General features: G+C 40.4%; 1 protein-coding gene across 7 annotated transcripts in view; it reads left to right on the forward strand.

Annotated features, from left to right (window-relative positions):
* Window positions 1–17,091, forward strand: part of LOC142102504 (CMRF35-like molecule 5) — a 40,647-nt gene that overhangs the window by 10,533 nt on the left and 13,023 nt on the right. For 3 of the 7 annotated variants that reach the window (XR_012679274.1, XM_075187339.1, XM_075187340.1), the window contains exons 3-6: window positions 9,999–10,190; window positions 11,030–11,227; window positions 13,581–13,626; window positions 14,103–14,207. Coding sequence is in view for 6 of the 7 variants with exons in the window: in XM_075187339.1 (XP_075043440.1) it covers window positions 9,999–10,190; window positions 11,030–11,227; window positions 13,581–13,626; window positions 14,103–14,207 (541 nt within the window). In the remaining variant the exon portion in view is untranslated. The remainder of the gene's footprint in view (window positions 1–9,998; window positions 10,191–11,029; window positions 11,228–13,580; window positions 13,627–14,102; window positions 14,208–17,091) is intronic. The other 4 variants (XM_075187341.1, XM_075187342.1, XM_075187344.1 and 1 more) reach the window with 4 other exon arrangements.

Raw genomic sequence — 17,091 nt, forward strand, 5'->3', positions numbered from 1 at the left:
ACCGAGGACAACACCTTATGTAGTTGCTCCAGAGTGACATATAACTGGTTTATGAGCTTAAATAAAACCTTGGTAGGATTGAGACATCTGGACATTTTGAAAGAATTACAGAAAATATGTTCCCACTCCGCCTTGGAAAATTCCAGGTGAAGATCTGCCTTCCACTGGAGCTGGACCCTGGATTTCGGTTGTACCAGAAAGTAATGCTGGCCCGATTAGAGCCACTCGTCAATTTGATTAAGTATATCGGAGGGGAAGACCTTAATGCTATGGCCTATGTGGCAGAGACGACAACCAGTGCCGTAATTGGAGATATTTATAGAAATCATTTCTAGGTAATTGATAACTGTCAATAAGCAGCCTGGTAACAATGACACCACAGATAAACCAATTAGAAAATATATATACCTAGCGCTAAAAAATGTGAGTAAACCTCTATATGATGTCTCAAGAACGCCGCTTGTCTCGGGATAGTGTCACTCCCCTAAAAAACTGCAAAATAATATGAATATGACAGAGCAAAGACGAGGCATCTAAGAGGTAATATTGAGCAAGGGATATCCAATGGGAGAACTTAATGGGATATAAATCCCCAACGATTGCAAAAAAAAAATATAAAAAAACAATATTTAATGTACCAAAATAAAACATGTAATAAAAATAATAATACACATAATATCAAATACAAATGGTATATAATGGGTGTATTACACCTAGTAGCAATGAGAATACTGTTAATACTAAATGACCACTTATACTAGAATCTTAGAGAAATGCTGTTGCTTCCAAATTGATGTCTCCTAGAACGTGAAATAAATAAAAAATCCAGTCCAAAATTAATAGTATCAGCTAGATGGGATAAATACCGATATCTCTCATAGGAACATAAATTCTCCAATATTGCAATCTTCAAAAAGTGGGTATTAGCAATATACTTGCAGTTCCTATGCATAGGGCTAGAGCTTTTGCCGGAGCAGTGGAGGATCGGCAAAACACTTAATGTGAGGCACATGTCCTGAGCCATGAAGTGCAGCCACCCGCACACAAATAAACATTTAGTCATAGAATAACAGTCAATCTACCAATAGATTTAACAGGACTAATATAAACAAGAACTCAAATCTCATTTAAGTTAGGTCTCCTAGCAGGACCCATTCAGGTCCGACTCACAAAATATCTAACCTGTAGCACAATGCTACAGACTCTGATAGTGAGAGTATCCAACCCTCATCCGAGAATGCTGGGCATCTAGTAGGGCAACATAAAGCCCGCGGGTACTACCCATAAAGAGTACATATATAGTCAAGAAGAGAAAAAAAGGGAAAAACAGCAGCATAACTGATGCAAAAACACAAGCTCAGAGAAACAAAGTCGGTCTTGACTGTCAGCATCCATCTCAAGGACCTGCAGGAAAAAGACAACAGCAACAAAAACAACACTATAATTTTAAGACAAAAGCATTGTTGCAATACACCTTGAACTGAAGATAAGGAGAAAGATAAAGCATTCAAGACATGAGTGTACAATAGCGTGTACTTGTGTGTCATATAGGTATTATTCATGAAATCAAGTGACCAGTCTAAGGTGAGACCACTATGGGGCATAACTTGAGGGTTAGAGACTGGGCTGTTAAAGTGAGGCACTAGTCTCAGATAGTCTGGAGTACATCAGAACAGAACTCTTCGGTTGAAACGTCACGGCCCGACTCAGGTTTTACCCTGTTTGGATCAGTTGCTTCCAAGTTGAGCTCAAGGTTTGAGGTCAGACTGGAGGGGCGAAAGATTCCAGGTCTCCAGCAGCTTGGTCCCCTTCTTCACCATCTATATGACATGCATATTGTTGCTTCGATGGACCAGAAGTTTTACTGGGAAACCCCATCAATATTGAATGTCCTTGTCCCTTAGAATCTTCGTAACTGGTTGGAAGGAGCGATGTTTCGCCATCGTGGCTGGGGAGTAAACAGGGAACAATTGAAAGTCCTGTAGAATAGTCTCATCTTCCCTCGCTGCTCACAGAATGCGCTTCCTCATGTGAAAAAAATGTAGGCGCAGGAGAGTGTTTCTGGAATGGGTATTAGGATTAGTCTGAGATCTGGGCAATCTATGAATGTGGTCAATGAGTAAGTCCTGATTGGAGGCCGCTGGAAGGAGCTTGCAAAACAAGTCTGTAGCAAAAGGAAGGAGGTCAGCATTGGAGACGTAGTCCAGTATTCCTCTAATCTTTACGTTGTTCCTGTGGCACCTGTCCTCCAAATCTGCCAGTTTTTCCTTTAAATTGCTGTGACTGGATCACTTATAAATAATTTATGGTATAAATTTATATATAGGAAATAGTGCAGGGTGATTTTTTATATAATTGGAAATGTACTTATTTTTGATATTGTATATATTTTGGTAAAAGAGACATCTATATTTCTGAGACCAGGGGAAAAAAATTGTTTGTTTTATCTTGGCTAGAGGAAATGCATGATTTCTGAGGTATATATCTGATACTATAAGCCTTTGTGGAGGAAGTCTTTTGTGTATCATGAAATGACTTGTTTGGGGTTTTGTACCTGTCTTTGGGAATGTGTATTCTGCGACTGTCTGAAGAAAGGACCCATGTTAATCTCATGTTAATTAAACCTTTTGATGTGTGAGGGTCTAGCACCTGAAGGCACAGGAAGGTTTAATTAGACTGCTGTTAGGTTTCCTGTGTCCAACATAAGATGCAGGAAATCACAGCAAGTTTTCGGATATCACAAATAAGTGTAAATATTGTTAGCTTTGCATTGAATGTAAATCCATATTTGGGTAAACAAATTGTATTCTGGTTCCCAGCAAAAACAGACGGGGTCCATCCTGTCACAGGTACCGTCTTCAGACTCCAATTGTTCATGAGAGGTTGTTAGTTCATTGTGAGAGGCCACCATCTCTTCCATTTTATTCTCGAAATGATCAGTCCTTCCGCCCAAATCCGCCCCCTCGGTTTGAATGAGGTTGAGAGAGGAGCACATGTCAGAGCGCAGGTCTGCTTTCAAGGTGGACAGTAAATCTTGCATAGATTTAAAGGTGATCGGGGCATCTGGATCTATCTGAGACAAAGTGTCCACAGGAGATGCAGAATTTTATTGTTATTATCTTTGACTTATACATTACATATACAGAAAACAGAGAACCAGGACACAACATGATACAAAAATATATATAAACACAGGTGACATCAGCAACAATGACAATCAGCGAGAAGAAGGCCGAAGCTTAAGAAAACAGGGAAAACAGGGCTAGGGAAGCCGGCCAAGAGGTACAGAGGGTGATGGAATAGTAGAAGGAGCACACAAGGAAAGAGGGCCCTGCTCCTGAGAGCTTACATCCTAAAGGGAAGGGAGAGACACAAGTAGGGTGGTACTAACTGGGGGAGAGAGCCAGGACAGGGAAGTTAGGAGGAGGGATCTCATGTAGATGCGCCAGTTTAGGAATGTGTCGCTCCAGGATAATTCCTCCTTTAAAAGAGGAGGGCGCTGAGTTTTGAAAAAGGGAAGCTGAGACGCTGGTTTCGATGGTTTCATCTGTTTGGGAGCCATAGTTTTTCAGGTAACCTTGTTGGTCTGATACATCTAGAGTCTTCAGAAGAACCAGATCATACAGTTGTGGTGCTCTGGGCACAGAGTGGCTTTGTGACAGCACAGTGGCTTAGTGGTTAGCACTTCTGCCTCACAGCGCTGGGGTCATGAGTTCAATTCCCGACCAAGTCCTTATCTGTGTGGAGTTTGTATGTTCTCTCCGTGTTTGCGTGGGTTTCCACTGGGTGCTCCGGTTTCCTCCCACACTCCAAAAAAAATACTAGTAGGTTAATTGGCTGCTATCAAAATTGACCCTAGTCTCTCTTTATCTGTCTGTGTGTGTGTTAGGGAATTTAGACTGTAAGCTCCAATGGGGCAGGGACTGATGTGAGTGAGTTCTCTGTAAAGCGCTGCAGAATCAGTGGCGCTATATAAATAAATGATGATGACGATGATATGTCACTGCCAATCTGAGAGTGGCTAAAGAGTGCAGGCGGCAGCCAGGACAGCATCCTAAGAAACACTGCAACTTGAGACTGGGTAGGAATAGCTGCATCACAGTCATGTAAGTTTCTTAGTATCTTGAAAGAATTAGCAGTATGAAACAGCCAATGTAAGTACATAGATGACCACAAGATGGCAGTGGTGCTCTATAGAAAATGTATGTGATTTATTTAACAGTAAGAGTGGAGTGTTTAGAACTGGAAACTGTGTCCATGTACTGTATTGTAAGCTGGCGAGGGTGGAGAGTTTCAGCCAGGAGCTCCAAGCAGGAAATCTCAGCCACCGGCTACACCAGTTGTCCCAGGTCCAGACAGCCGCCAACATCTTGCACGGCCAGTAAACAACAAGGGGTGTCACTGTAGTAAATGGGAGCAGAGAGAGTCTGAGCCCCCGATTACATAGGGAAGGGGGTGTTTCACTCATTGCCATAATGGGGGGCAGATAAATGGCGATTGTAGTAAATATATGTGAGGCAAGTGAGGAGCCCACAATATCTCCATCTTGCCAGTATGGATGTCAGGCTACACCCCTCCCCTTTTGTACACTTTCATAAATCAGACGCAAAATAAATGTAAAACATAATCCAGTTTGTCAAGCAAATGTGATAAAAACAATAAAAATGCTTTTTTTTTTAAACACAAAATCCATTTTGTAGCCACAAAAATCAGTTTAGTCAAATAAGTGTGACAGTGTAGAATGTATAACCCATTATTTGGAATAAAAAATACAAATTGTAACATGAAATACTGTGTTGTATTTACAAAATAAGTAATATCTACAAATTAGAAGCATCTTTCAAAGCTGTTTGCTTGTTGCAGAACCGTGGAATACACAATGAATATTCTTCACTAGCTTCTGACATACATAAACACATAGGGACTGATTCATTAGGGAAAGTTAGTCCAAAAAATTTGTAAGTTTTCCCCAGGTTAAAACACAAGGGGTGCACATCAGTTTATTATTTTGCATATAAGTTAAATACTGTCTGTATTTTCATGTAACACAGAAATACTCAATAGCTTTATTTTTACACTGAAATTTAATGTTGACCTAGGACAGGCTCTACCCCAACTATAAATCTGCCATCACAATTTAAATTTACCTCCCACCTCAAATGCAACATGGTTTTGCTAAGGTGCAAAGTTACTCATTTTTTTTGCTTTATTTTACTTAATGAATCAGGCCAACAATCATTTTTATCCATCAAATTATTAGACATTTTAACATAACCGATTTACAGAATAGTTAGAATGATCAGAAAAAATTTGTTCAAAATATATGTAAATCAGTCTAAACAGTCAATTAAAAACGCAAGTTAATCAGGTTATATTTTAAAAAATATCTCTCCTTTAGTTATCATTTAGTTCCTGAAATCTGTCACTCCAGGATTTGGCAAATTGCATCAGTGTAGAAACAAATATGACTGCGCCGTCTCCAGGATACCCCTGAAGGGAGATCATTTCCCAAGTCCTGGCGTGCACATATAACCCACAACATTAAGTCCTGTCCACTGCTGCTCAATTATAGGATTAGTCTCATAAAACAGCGGGCACAGAACACGTCATTAAGCCTCGGTAGGTAGGTGGGCAGGATGGGGGATGGTGCACAGTTCTCCTGAGGAACTCATATAAATTCAAAGAGTCCAATGGACATTTCAGAAGAGTAGACAACTACAATTGTAATTAGTCTTTATACATGCTTTCTGCCTACCTAATAAAAGCTACAGGCATACCACATCTGTATGTCATGTGTATCAAGATCTAAAAGTGAAACTGTAACGTAAGTAATAACACACTTAAGCTGGGTACACACTTATGCATATTAGACCATAAATGACCGTTTGGTGTTTACGCTCCAATTATCATAAACACATGGCATCTGTTGATTCGTTTTTATAAATTTCCTAAAAATCAAGATCAATGATGGAACGATTTTGGGCAAATGTGGCAGTGTGTACGCACTTACGACCAGCGGTGTAGGCAGATATCTGTAGGGTGTTCAGAGTCCTGATCTTGTCAGTAGATGGTTATGACAGATGAAGAGCACAGATCTGAAGGTAAATAGTGTGGATGTGTACACGGGAATCTGCATGATCATCGGGACTTTCAGTCGTTGATAAGATCTTTACAGAAATTGCACCTAAGGTAAGATTGATAGGTGTGTGCTCAGCTTAACTAATGTGTCTTACATTCAGGGCCAGATTTTGCTTTTTTCCTAGCAGCACTTTTTGCCTCCAACTTTTGCTTCCACTTCCTCTTCTCTTCTGTCCCATGAATCATATGGATAACAGAAGAATGTAAAATATATAAATCTAATAAAAATGATTTTGGGTTTAAAAATGATATTTCCTGATATAAAAATAAAAGTCATAGTTGTTATGAATCCCAGTGCATTCACGAAGAGCAACGGAAGTGTAAGGCAAAGTGTCTTTATTCAGGTAAATATATTAACAAAGATAACTCAAATCCACGGATAACAGGTTCCAAAAGAGACAGTATAGTAAAATGGCAGGGACAAGTATAATAAGTTTACCCCAGTCCAGAAGGCACAAGGCCAGGGTTCAAATAGATACCAGACAAACAAATCCAAATACTGAAAAACGGAGAAAAAAAACTAAAGAAATAATGAGGTGCACTGAAGCTCACTAAGATGTCACCAATTCAGAGAGTGGGTTCAGGGTTCAGAAATAACTTAAAATATAACTTTTATTTAGTCCACTAAAACAGCGAGATATATAAAATATCAAAAGTTAAAACCAATGTATAATTAAAACTAACTGGATGCATGCCTAGCTATATATAATAAAGGAGAACCATGGATGGATAACCACTATAATAAGCCCCCTTCAATTGTATATAGAGTAGTGGAGAAAAATCCTGATACGAAACCAGACAGCCTTTCTATCTGGATAATCATAAACCACCAAACTAAATGATGTTTGGCTATTGTTGTTAATCAAGTGGAGGAACAGCACCCGGCTCAATCAAATTATGGGGGGTGTTTTGCTGACTACCTCAATACTGCTCCACTAACTCTGGGCTTAATTGAGCAAATTCACAAGTTCATGGGAAAAACCTCCATTAAAAATTAAAGCAATAGGCAAAAAGCATCCAGTTTCACTAAACAAATCCAAATAGCCAGGCAGAGATCAAGCAAATAGGCGAGGTCCAGAAGTCTGTCCAAAAGGTCAGGGCAACAGGCAAAACAGCATGGTCCAATGTACAAGCAAACAATTCGGGGTGTCAGGCAAGCAGGCAAGGTCCAAGGCACAGGCAGGGGTCATACACAGAAATACAATCCAGCGGGTATATACCAAACAGAACAGGAGCAGGTTAGCAGCAGCCAGGAACAACGGGATGAATTGCACAGAGCACAGCTAGAGGCAGGTACTTAAAGCAGTGCAACAGGTGCAGTTCTAATCAGGCATAATGCAAGGAGATTAACTCCTTCAGGCACGTAGAAGAGTTCAGGAACAGAACAGCAGCACCTCTGGTGGTATGAGGCACTGCTGCTAGGTACAAACAACAGACAGAGTTGTAACAATAGTGTGACAGGATGGATCATCTATGCCACCCTGTCTGTTGTTGCTGGGACCCGGCTGGGCTTACTTTGCCACTGTTCTCTTTAGTTATCAAAAATGCACCCTCTTGCCGCAGTAGGAGGGGCTTACAAAGGATGCCACCACTGAATTCCTATACCGGCATCCAGAATAGGGTTTCTTCTGATTAACTGATGCTGCGAGTGTACCCCGTTACTGGTGTACCTGGGCTGGTACTCCTGACCTCTTACTATAGATCAGGGATGCTGTGGATGGATTCCCCCCTGGCCTATCACACTGACCAGAGCTGCTGGGTAGCAGGCAGAGCGGTGGTACTGGAAAAGCTGGGTCCATTCTCAGAAACAGCCGGAGAACGGATAAGATTTGGGGTCTAATCGGCAGGTCACAGGAATGCAGCAATATTGAAGATGTTTCCAAGCAGGTCTTTGAAGCAAGATGTTTATTTGCTCTCACACTGGTTAGAGGTACCAGTGATCAGGTCAGAAACAGGAAGAACAAGTTTTCAATACAAGCCAGTGCCTTTAAGACAGTTTAGACACAGGCTATTTTTAGAATCAGCATGTAACCTGTTTACCAAAGATAGATTTACATGCATTGCAAAGCTAACAATATTTACACTTATCAGTGAAATTCTAGAAATGCTGTGATGTCCTGCATCACATGCTGTTCACAATGTTCATAAAGGTTTGAACACTCTGACAAAAGGCCACACAGCAACGACCCCCTGCTGGACCTTTGGCCAGAGCAGGCATTTCCTGCTATCAGACTCCCTCCCCATATGCCAAATTGGAGGTTTCCACTAGCAACCTTACAAACCCCAAACAATGACACTTCTATATAAAACACATCCCAATACACAAAATAACTCTATCCACAAAGGCTCATTGTATCAGGTATATACATCAGAAATAAGGCATTTCCTTTAGAAAGGCTAAAACAGAAAAACACATTTTCTGCCTTAGTCTCAGAAATAACGATTTCTTATCTCAAAATATACACAATTTTAAAAATAAGTGCATGTGCAATTATATAAATAAGCGCCCTGGGCTATTTCCCTTAAATACATTTATACCAGAAGTTATTTATCAGTGAACCAGTCACACATAGAAATGCATTATTCTACAGCACTCATAAAATAATTCTAGCTACAGTAGATCAACTGTATAAATTAATTTATTGTGTAGTTTCAAATATTTTGTAAAACGCCAAAAAATATTTTGCAATATTTGACGTAGAACAATATAGTTTTATAGCACAAAAACAATCCTTTAATGCACAAAATTTATTTTTTGGCACAAAATTTATTTTATAATATACAATCAGTCCTTTAACATAAAATCTTCATTCTGTGACACTTGAATATATTTTGTAAAATAATCAGTTATGTGCAGGCTTATTTATAAGTAAGTAGATTAAATTATTGATTGTCAAATTGCACCCACATATACACTATATGGACAAAATTATTCGGATGCTTGACCATTACACCAACAGGGACTGTAATGACATTGTATTCAAATACATATACTTTAATATGGAGTTGGTCCACCTTTTGCAGTGATAACAGCTTCCACTCTTCTTGGAAGACTTTCCACAAGATGTTGGAGTGTTTCTGTGGGATTTTGTGCCCATTCATTCTGTAGAACATTTATGAGGTCAGGGAATGATGTTGGAGGAGAAGACCTGGCTCACAATCTCAGTTCCAGTTCATCCCAAAAGTGTTCAATGGGTTTGAGGTCAGTGCTCTGTGCCGGCAGACAGGTAACATTCTCCCAGCATCACTTACAGTTGACTGTGGAAGATCCAGCAGGGATGAAATTTCACAAACTGTCTTATTGCACAGGTGGCATCTATCACAGTACCACGCTTGGAGTCACTTCAGAACGACCAATTTTGTATCATAAATGTTTGCAAATGAAGACTGCGTGGCTGGTGCTTGATTTTATACACCTCTGGCAATGGGTCTGATTGAAACACCTCAATTCAATTATTAATAGGTGTGGCCAAATACTTTTGTTCATATAGTGTATGAGAGGGCTCCATGCCTCCAGCTAAAAACCTTAAAATTGATCGCAATATTAAAATTACAGAGGAGACACTTTAAATATTAATACTTTTATGTCAAATATGTTGATTGTATTTTTCCTGTTGTTTCATCTTTAAATAAAGCGTTAAAAAAAAATAAAAAAAATTGATCGCAATATCTTAAGTTAGTTTCTATTTACTGATAGATGTAGACATGTAGACTTAAATGTTTTCCAGAATGAGGCATAGTCAGGAGTCTACATTGGATTGATGTGTATTATTGAAATTATAGTAGATAGTGAACTGTTATTCTGCCACAAACAGCACAGATATGATACAGATGAGATGTGGAATATGTCTTCTTACCAGGTATCTGCAATAAAACAGCTGAATGGACAGATGTTGTAGAATTTCCATCAAATGTCACTGAGATTCAGGAGAACAGAGTGATTGAGGTCTCCTGTCAGAAACAATATGAGAAGAAGACCTTCGGGCTGCAGTGCAGAAAGGAGTCCAGAGAATTTCTCCTGTTTCCTGAAGATGAACGAAGTTCATGTGTAGGTAGGAATCATGTCAAATACATACTTATATCTTTTAATCAAGTCCAAAAGCATCTCCAACGATGCTTTTTATGAACTAATTTAGAATAGATCAGTAACGGAAAAGGAAAACAAGTCTCCTATCTACAATTACTATGAAGTATGTGGGCAGCACAGTGGCTAAGTGGTTAGCACTTCTGCCTCACAGCGCTGGGGTCATGAGTTCAATTCCCGACCATGGCCTTATCTGTGTGGAGTTTGTATGTTCTCCCCGTGCTTGCGTGGGTTTCCTCCAGGTGCTCCGGTTTCCTCCCACACTCCAAAAATGTACTAGTAGGTTAATTGGCTGCTGTCAAAATTGACCCTAGTCGTTCTCTGTGTGTGTGTTAGGGAATTTAGACTGTAAGCTCCAATGGGGCAGGGACTGATGTGAATGAGTTCTCTGTACAGCGCTGCGGAATGATGATGATGATGAAGTATGAGCAGTGAAGATGATTACACAAAGTATAAATTCAGGGACAATATTTCTACAAGTATTTTGACCAATATTCAGTAGACATACTCAGAATATAATTTGTTTCGTTAACTTTAAGAACTTCTACAAGATCCCCAAAGTATGAAAATAAAGGCCACTACTTCGCTGTTCAAAATGGGTTTATATCCTCAATCACATAACTTTGTGCCTCTTTCTGAAACATTAAAATGTAGTTCATGCCAAGTGTAGCCTCAGAAATGTACGATGAGATGACTATTTCTAATTTTCATCGTTACAACTTCACCAAGGACAAAAGAACTTTCATTGAGATTGAAAACAAATATTAATCTTTAGAAATATAGAATAAAATCATTATTTTTTTACAGAGAGATGTGGAAAGTTGAACGTCTCTTCTTGGAATATAACGTTATGTCCAGACCAGGAATATTATGACCCAGGTGAAGAAGTCACAGTGATTTGTCCTTCTGGATTTGAGCCAAATTTCCATAAAGTGAGATGTACCAAGCGGAATAATACAAATGTCTGGAATGTGACCAACATTTCCTGCTTAGAACTTTTTATTGGTAAAACTTTATTCTCCTAATTAGTATTGGCATTCAAGAGCTATGAGAAGTATTCTACTCCAGCTGAAGACTAGACATACATTTTCCATGTGGGCAGCTACTGTCTTCTGCTCTTTAACGTTCCAAATCTTCATTATTTTTTTCTACCTTCTTCTTTCTTCTTCTATTAGTGTCTTTATTTATTTCTATTCTGCTCCTCTGTCTTCTATGCCCAGGGTCATCTTGCTAGACACTTCAGGTTCTTATATTAAATTCTTCTATATAGTCTCTCCCGAAACTCAGTTTGAATTGCGGGTAAAAATTCAAATATTTTTCCCACGACATATTATGTATCTGATTGGTTGATAGTATCAATCAATCAGAGATATAAGAAGTGGTGAGAATTTGTTTTACATTCTCCCACTTATATCTGATTGGATTAATTGTTTTATCAATCAGAGCTTCAAGTAAAGCCTATATGAGAAGGTCTCTTTGAGAATCTCTGAAATCGGTGCCGTTTCGGCACATAGGGTGGGTTGGGAGAGTAAGTTTTCGTTTAAATCTTTCTTGCATATTTTTTTCAATAACTTTTTTAGTCAAAGAACTACATTGGATGAACGGGTGATTAAAGGCTTTGATTCAGATGCTAGTACCATTACTATACATCAGAGCCATAACTAGAAATCTTAGCACCTGATGGCCCCTAGCTCTCAAATTAAGATGGAAAGGTAAGACAAGCATCATGAGAAGGCAGCTTCCATTGGTTCTTAGCTCACAATTTGAAAGAGAAGTTGGTGATCAACTGTTGACGGCAGAAGACAGATCTAGAGCAACTAGGAAGGAAAAACCTTTAGTTTTAAATACCAGGAGATCATTGGAAGCTTTAGTGAGGGAAGTCTCAGTTATATTAAATAATTGAGATGGTCATGAATTCATCATCATCATTTATTATATAGCGACACTAATTCCACAGCGCTGTGCAGAGAACAAACTCACACCAGTCCCTGCCCCAATAAAGCTAGGGCAATTAATCAAGTGTTCATGAAGTATATTGATATAATATGGGGGCTATAGGTAGGGATATGGTACAATAGAGAAAAAGTGCGACATATCACTGGATTTTATGTTATGGAACAGAAGTGAGAAAGAAAGGGAAAGATAAGTTGGTGAAGTATGTACAGAGCAGATGCTGGTGAAGAAAATATTCTAAGAACGCAGGAAATACTGGGCAGTGGGTGGTGGGACAGGTGGGACGAGTGGGACAGGTGGGACAGGTGGGATGAGTGGGACAGGTGGGATGAGTGGGACAGGTGGGATGAGTGGGACAGGTGGGACAGGTGGGATGAGTGGGACAGGTGGGACAGGTGGGATGAGTGGGACAGGTGGGATGAGTGGGACAGGTGGGACAGGTGGGATGAGTGGGACAGGTGGGACAGGTGGGACAGGTGGGATGAGTGGGACAGGTGGGACAGGTGGGATGAGTGGATGAAGAATACAGTAGCTCATCTACATCTTCTTCCAGACTTGGGAACCACTAAAGATCAGGACAGGAGGAGACGCCATGTTTGTTGTTTCACTTAAGAAGACACTTTTGCACAGAAGTGGAAAATCGAGGAGACAAAATACCATTTTGTGAGATGGGATTATTTTGATTAGATAAATTGGAGGACAGGGTGTATTTACAGGAGGGTAAACAGCAGTCTTATCTCTGCTTACAATGTTACACCAGGTATGAAAAGCTGCGTCTTAGATCAACCGTAATATTTCAGGGTTATAATAAAGCTGCCCAGTATTTATACACTACATGTAAATGCTTCCAGTGTTTTCCCTGCACTTGCACCTCTTGCATTGCGACATAGTTTGACTGCAGAAGACTGTCTAATAGACCCACTTACACTCTGATTTGCAGATTCCTTTTCACTCAACTTTTATACATTGAGAGAGGCAGCATGGTGGCTCAGTGGTTAGCACATCAGCCTCACAGCACTGGGGTCATGAGTTTGATTCCTGACCATGGTCTTATCTGTGTGGCGTTTATATGTTCTCTCTGTGTTTGTTTGGGGTTTTCCTGCTGACTAAATTAGTATATGTTAGAGAATATAGACTGTAAGCTGTAATGGGTCAGAGACTGATGTGAATGAGTTCTCTGTACAGCGCTGCGTAATTGGTGGCGCTATACAAATAAATGATGATGATGATGATAAGGACTAGGAGGAAATAAGGAAAAATCACAGTCTTTACTCTTTCTCTCCCATTCGCTTTCATTGAGAAACACTTTTTTAATAATGGGAAGAACGACTGCTGACCCAGACTACACGTTATATAAGTGTATTACACTGCGCCTAGTAGGTAAATCTTCATCTCTTTACCCCAGATACCATGACGGTTCCTTCAAAGTGGACAACGAGATGCCACAAGGGGTAAGTACAAAGCTCATCACCTACCTCTAATGTTGGTTCAACTTATCACAATATTTTATTAATTAGAAGATGTGTGCGGTTCAATGACAGCAAAGATTACAATTAGGACTGTTTGAATTATGACCATGTAGCCTGGTCCTACCATACAGTGGTTAATGGGGATAACTAGCAGAGGAGGGATGAGGCATCCGTGGGTATTTAAGGGAACTTTATGCAGGTAAATAATTTACTGAAATTACACAGTACCGTCCCCTGCCCTATTATAGGCATCACTGTTAATAATTAAAGTAAAAATATTTCTATTTATTTACATACATACATATATATTCTATCAAGTGGTTTAAACTCTTGAAGGCAAAGTGACTTGTCTAAGGTATGGATATTGAAACTGAAGTCTGCCCCAAGCCTCACTTAGACCTATTAGTTCACCCAGTGCGATGAATCACTGATCCATTCCTTAACTTGTGTTTTTCCAGCTCATTCCTGGCTTCACCATGGATTGTGGTGCCAGTTACCATACTGCTCACCCTGGTGATGGTTCTTGTGGGAAAGATACTTTATACTCGGTGGAAACGACCTGGGTAACTATCTCCATGTTATCAGCTATAGTAAATGCTATTTAAGCCCTTCTGATGAGAGATTCCCTCCCCCTTCCTGCTCTCACCAATGGTGATGGGATACTTAGTAAATGTGGTATTTGCAGTCAATGTGAGTCTGAGTTAGTTGTGACAGAACGGACAACTCATCCAGTCTGTCTTCTCTCTCATCAGTTTATCTGTGATTCTACCAATTTGTAATGGGGATTTCCTTTTTGCCGTCAGTACTCTGATATAACTGGTCATTCCTATTGGAGTAACTACATACTATCACTGACTATGAGTGTCAGCTGGCTGTATGTCACTGCCACCACCAGGCTCCTTCTCTGGCTCCTGGAACCATTTATACCACTTTCATACTGCCGCCCCGGCAATATCCCGGGTTGTTAACCCGGGATATTGCCGGGGCACAGGGCAGTATAGATAAGAAGATTCCCGGGTCGGGCGGGTTCATACTGCACCTGCCCGACCCGGGTTTTAGAAAAAAAAAAGTGTAAAAAAAGTTTTAATTAAAAAAAAATACATAAGAAATGTTTACTTAACTTATTTTCAGCCAGCGGTGTCTCCGGTGCGTTGCCGGCTGTCAGGGAAACCTCTGGGTACTAAAATGACGTCATTTCTAGTCCATTAGAAATGACGTCATTTTAGTACCCAGAGGTCCCCCTGACAGCCGGCAACGCACCGGAGACACCGCTGGCTGAAAATAAGTTAAGTAAACATTTCTTATGTATTTTTTATTAATTAAAATCTTTTTTTTTTACTTCACAATTTTTTTTTTTTACAGTATGAATGGTGAGACCCGGGAATTACACGGGGTGCACCATTCATACTGCAGGCGAGCTGGGTCCAACACGGGAATTACCACTCGCAAAATCCCGGGTCTAAGTCCCGGGATTTTAGACCCGGGATTTTGTGGTTGGACTATTCATACTGCACCAAGACCCGGGTTTTTCAGCGTGCCTCTGCAAAAACCCGGATTTTTGGTGCAGTATGAATGGGGTATTACTTCTATACACACAATACAGCAACATGTGCCAAATATTTAAATAAGTGTTTTTAATACTGATCCAGTCCTACTGGATGTTTTAGAAGGGTGACCAATTGGGGAGAGGGGGTAGATTGCATTCAGCCAACCAATCAGGACTAGATTTTACTGGACCAATAGGCAAAGACTTTGGGCCTTATTTAGAGTTAGGAGCAAAGCAGAAATGAGGAAACGTGTTCCTATAGAAACCATATTACAATGCAAATGGTGCAGATGCATTTATTGAATTTTTGCATACATGGAAAATGCTGTCTGCTTTTGCATGTTGCACACAAACACTGAACAACTTTCTTTTTACACTGCAATTTAGAGTTTAGCTAGAACATACCGCCTTCCAAATGTAAGTCTATCCACACGTTTTAATCCCCCCTTTGCAGTGTAACATAGTTTTGCCAAAAGCGCCAATTTTTTCCTTTTTTTGCTTTGCACCTAACTATAAATTAATGTCCCCCTGATGAAGGATGAGAGCTCCCTCCTGAAAATAGGATATCTTCAACACAGTGATTCTTATATAATAATGTTTAGCCTCAGTGAATAGCTCTGGTCACATGGAGCAATGAGTTAATTAAAACTGGGATTCAAACACAATATACAGTAATCTGTAATTTAACATTTAAGAACAATATGTTTAGCTTTTAGGACATTTCCACAGCACACACAGAACAGAATGGAATCGATTTTTTCTTTGCAGTAGACGGGAAAATCATGGGCTGTGAGGGAGGAAGGGAGAGGAAGGGGGAGGAAGGGAGAGGAAGGGGGAGGAAGGGGGAGGAAGGGAGAGGAAGGGGGAGGAAGGGGGAGGAAGGGGGAGGAAGGGAGAGGAAGGGGGAGGAAGGGGGAGGAAGGGAGAGGAAGAGGGAGGAAGGGGGAGGGGGTGCAGGTGGGCAGAGAAGTGAGTTGAAAGTGGCAAAGAGGTGACGTGGGTTAGAAGACTGGATGGATATTAGAGATTTGAAGAATGTTTGTTTGTCAATAGAAAGGACAGCGCTGTAAGATGAGAGGACGAATTTGTAGTGGAAGAGATCTGGACAGGAATGAGATTTCCTGCAGTACGGGAGCACTTTTGCAGGTAGTGGGTCTGTTTGGTGCGCCATGGTTGGGTATCATACACAGCCATCATCACTATTAATCAGCACCTACACCAGACCTGTAGCTGGTGCAAATGATGCGACAGAAAAAAACGTACCTGAGAGATGCCCAAAGCTTGAATTGGACACTGCTTGAGCTTGGCACGTCCTTACTGTACACTGACTACGGGCATACGCCCAGTCCCCTCCCCGTTCCGCCCATGAAATCGTAGGCTACAGTAAGTGTCATTCTTGCTCCAAGATGAATTGGATGTTGCTGCATTCCCTGGTGTATAGTCGGTTCGAGACATGCGCAGAGCGAGTTTACGTGAAATAGGGCACATATCGGCCTTTACATTACTTAATTAATCACAACCTGTATGTTTTATAACAAAATCAAATATGTGCAGGTTATTTTAAATAAAGTTAAAGGAGTGATGGAGCTGTAAGCACAAAGCTGATTGTTTATTTTTACTTGATATTTCTTTTTATTTTGGGAACATCTTGGTTTATTTTATTGGTCTTCAGTCAGCACTAAATGATTCAGTGTACGGATCTTAGAGAGCTGCGTCTATGTGGTCTGTCCCTCACTGCATTGAGTCTGCCCTCTGCTGGAGAAGTCCTGGTGAGGTCATGGTGTCCTCTGCAATCACAGGAGCAGCCCATAGAGCTCAGATCTCTGTGTGCTGGGTCCTCTCAGTACCCCAGGCTGTTTTGAGAGCTGTGTCTGCCATGTCATAATGCCAGTGATGAGATA

This window comes from Mixophyes fleayi, chromosome 1 (genome assembly GCF_038048845.1).
Source record: "Mixophyes fleayi isolate aMixFle1 chromosome 1, aMixFle1.hap1, whole genome shotgun sequence".
Classification (NCBI taxonomy): Eukaryota; Metazoa; Chordata; class Amphibia; order Anura; family Limnodynastidae; genus Mixophyes; species Mixophyes fleayi.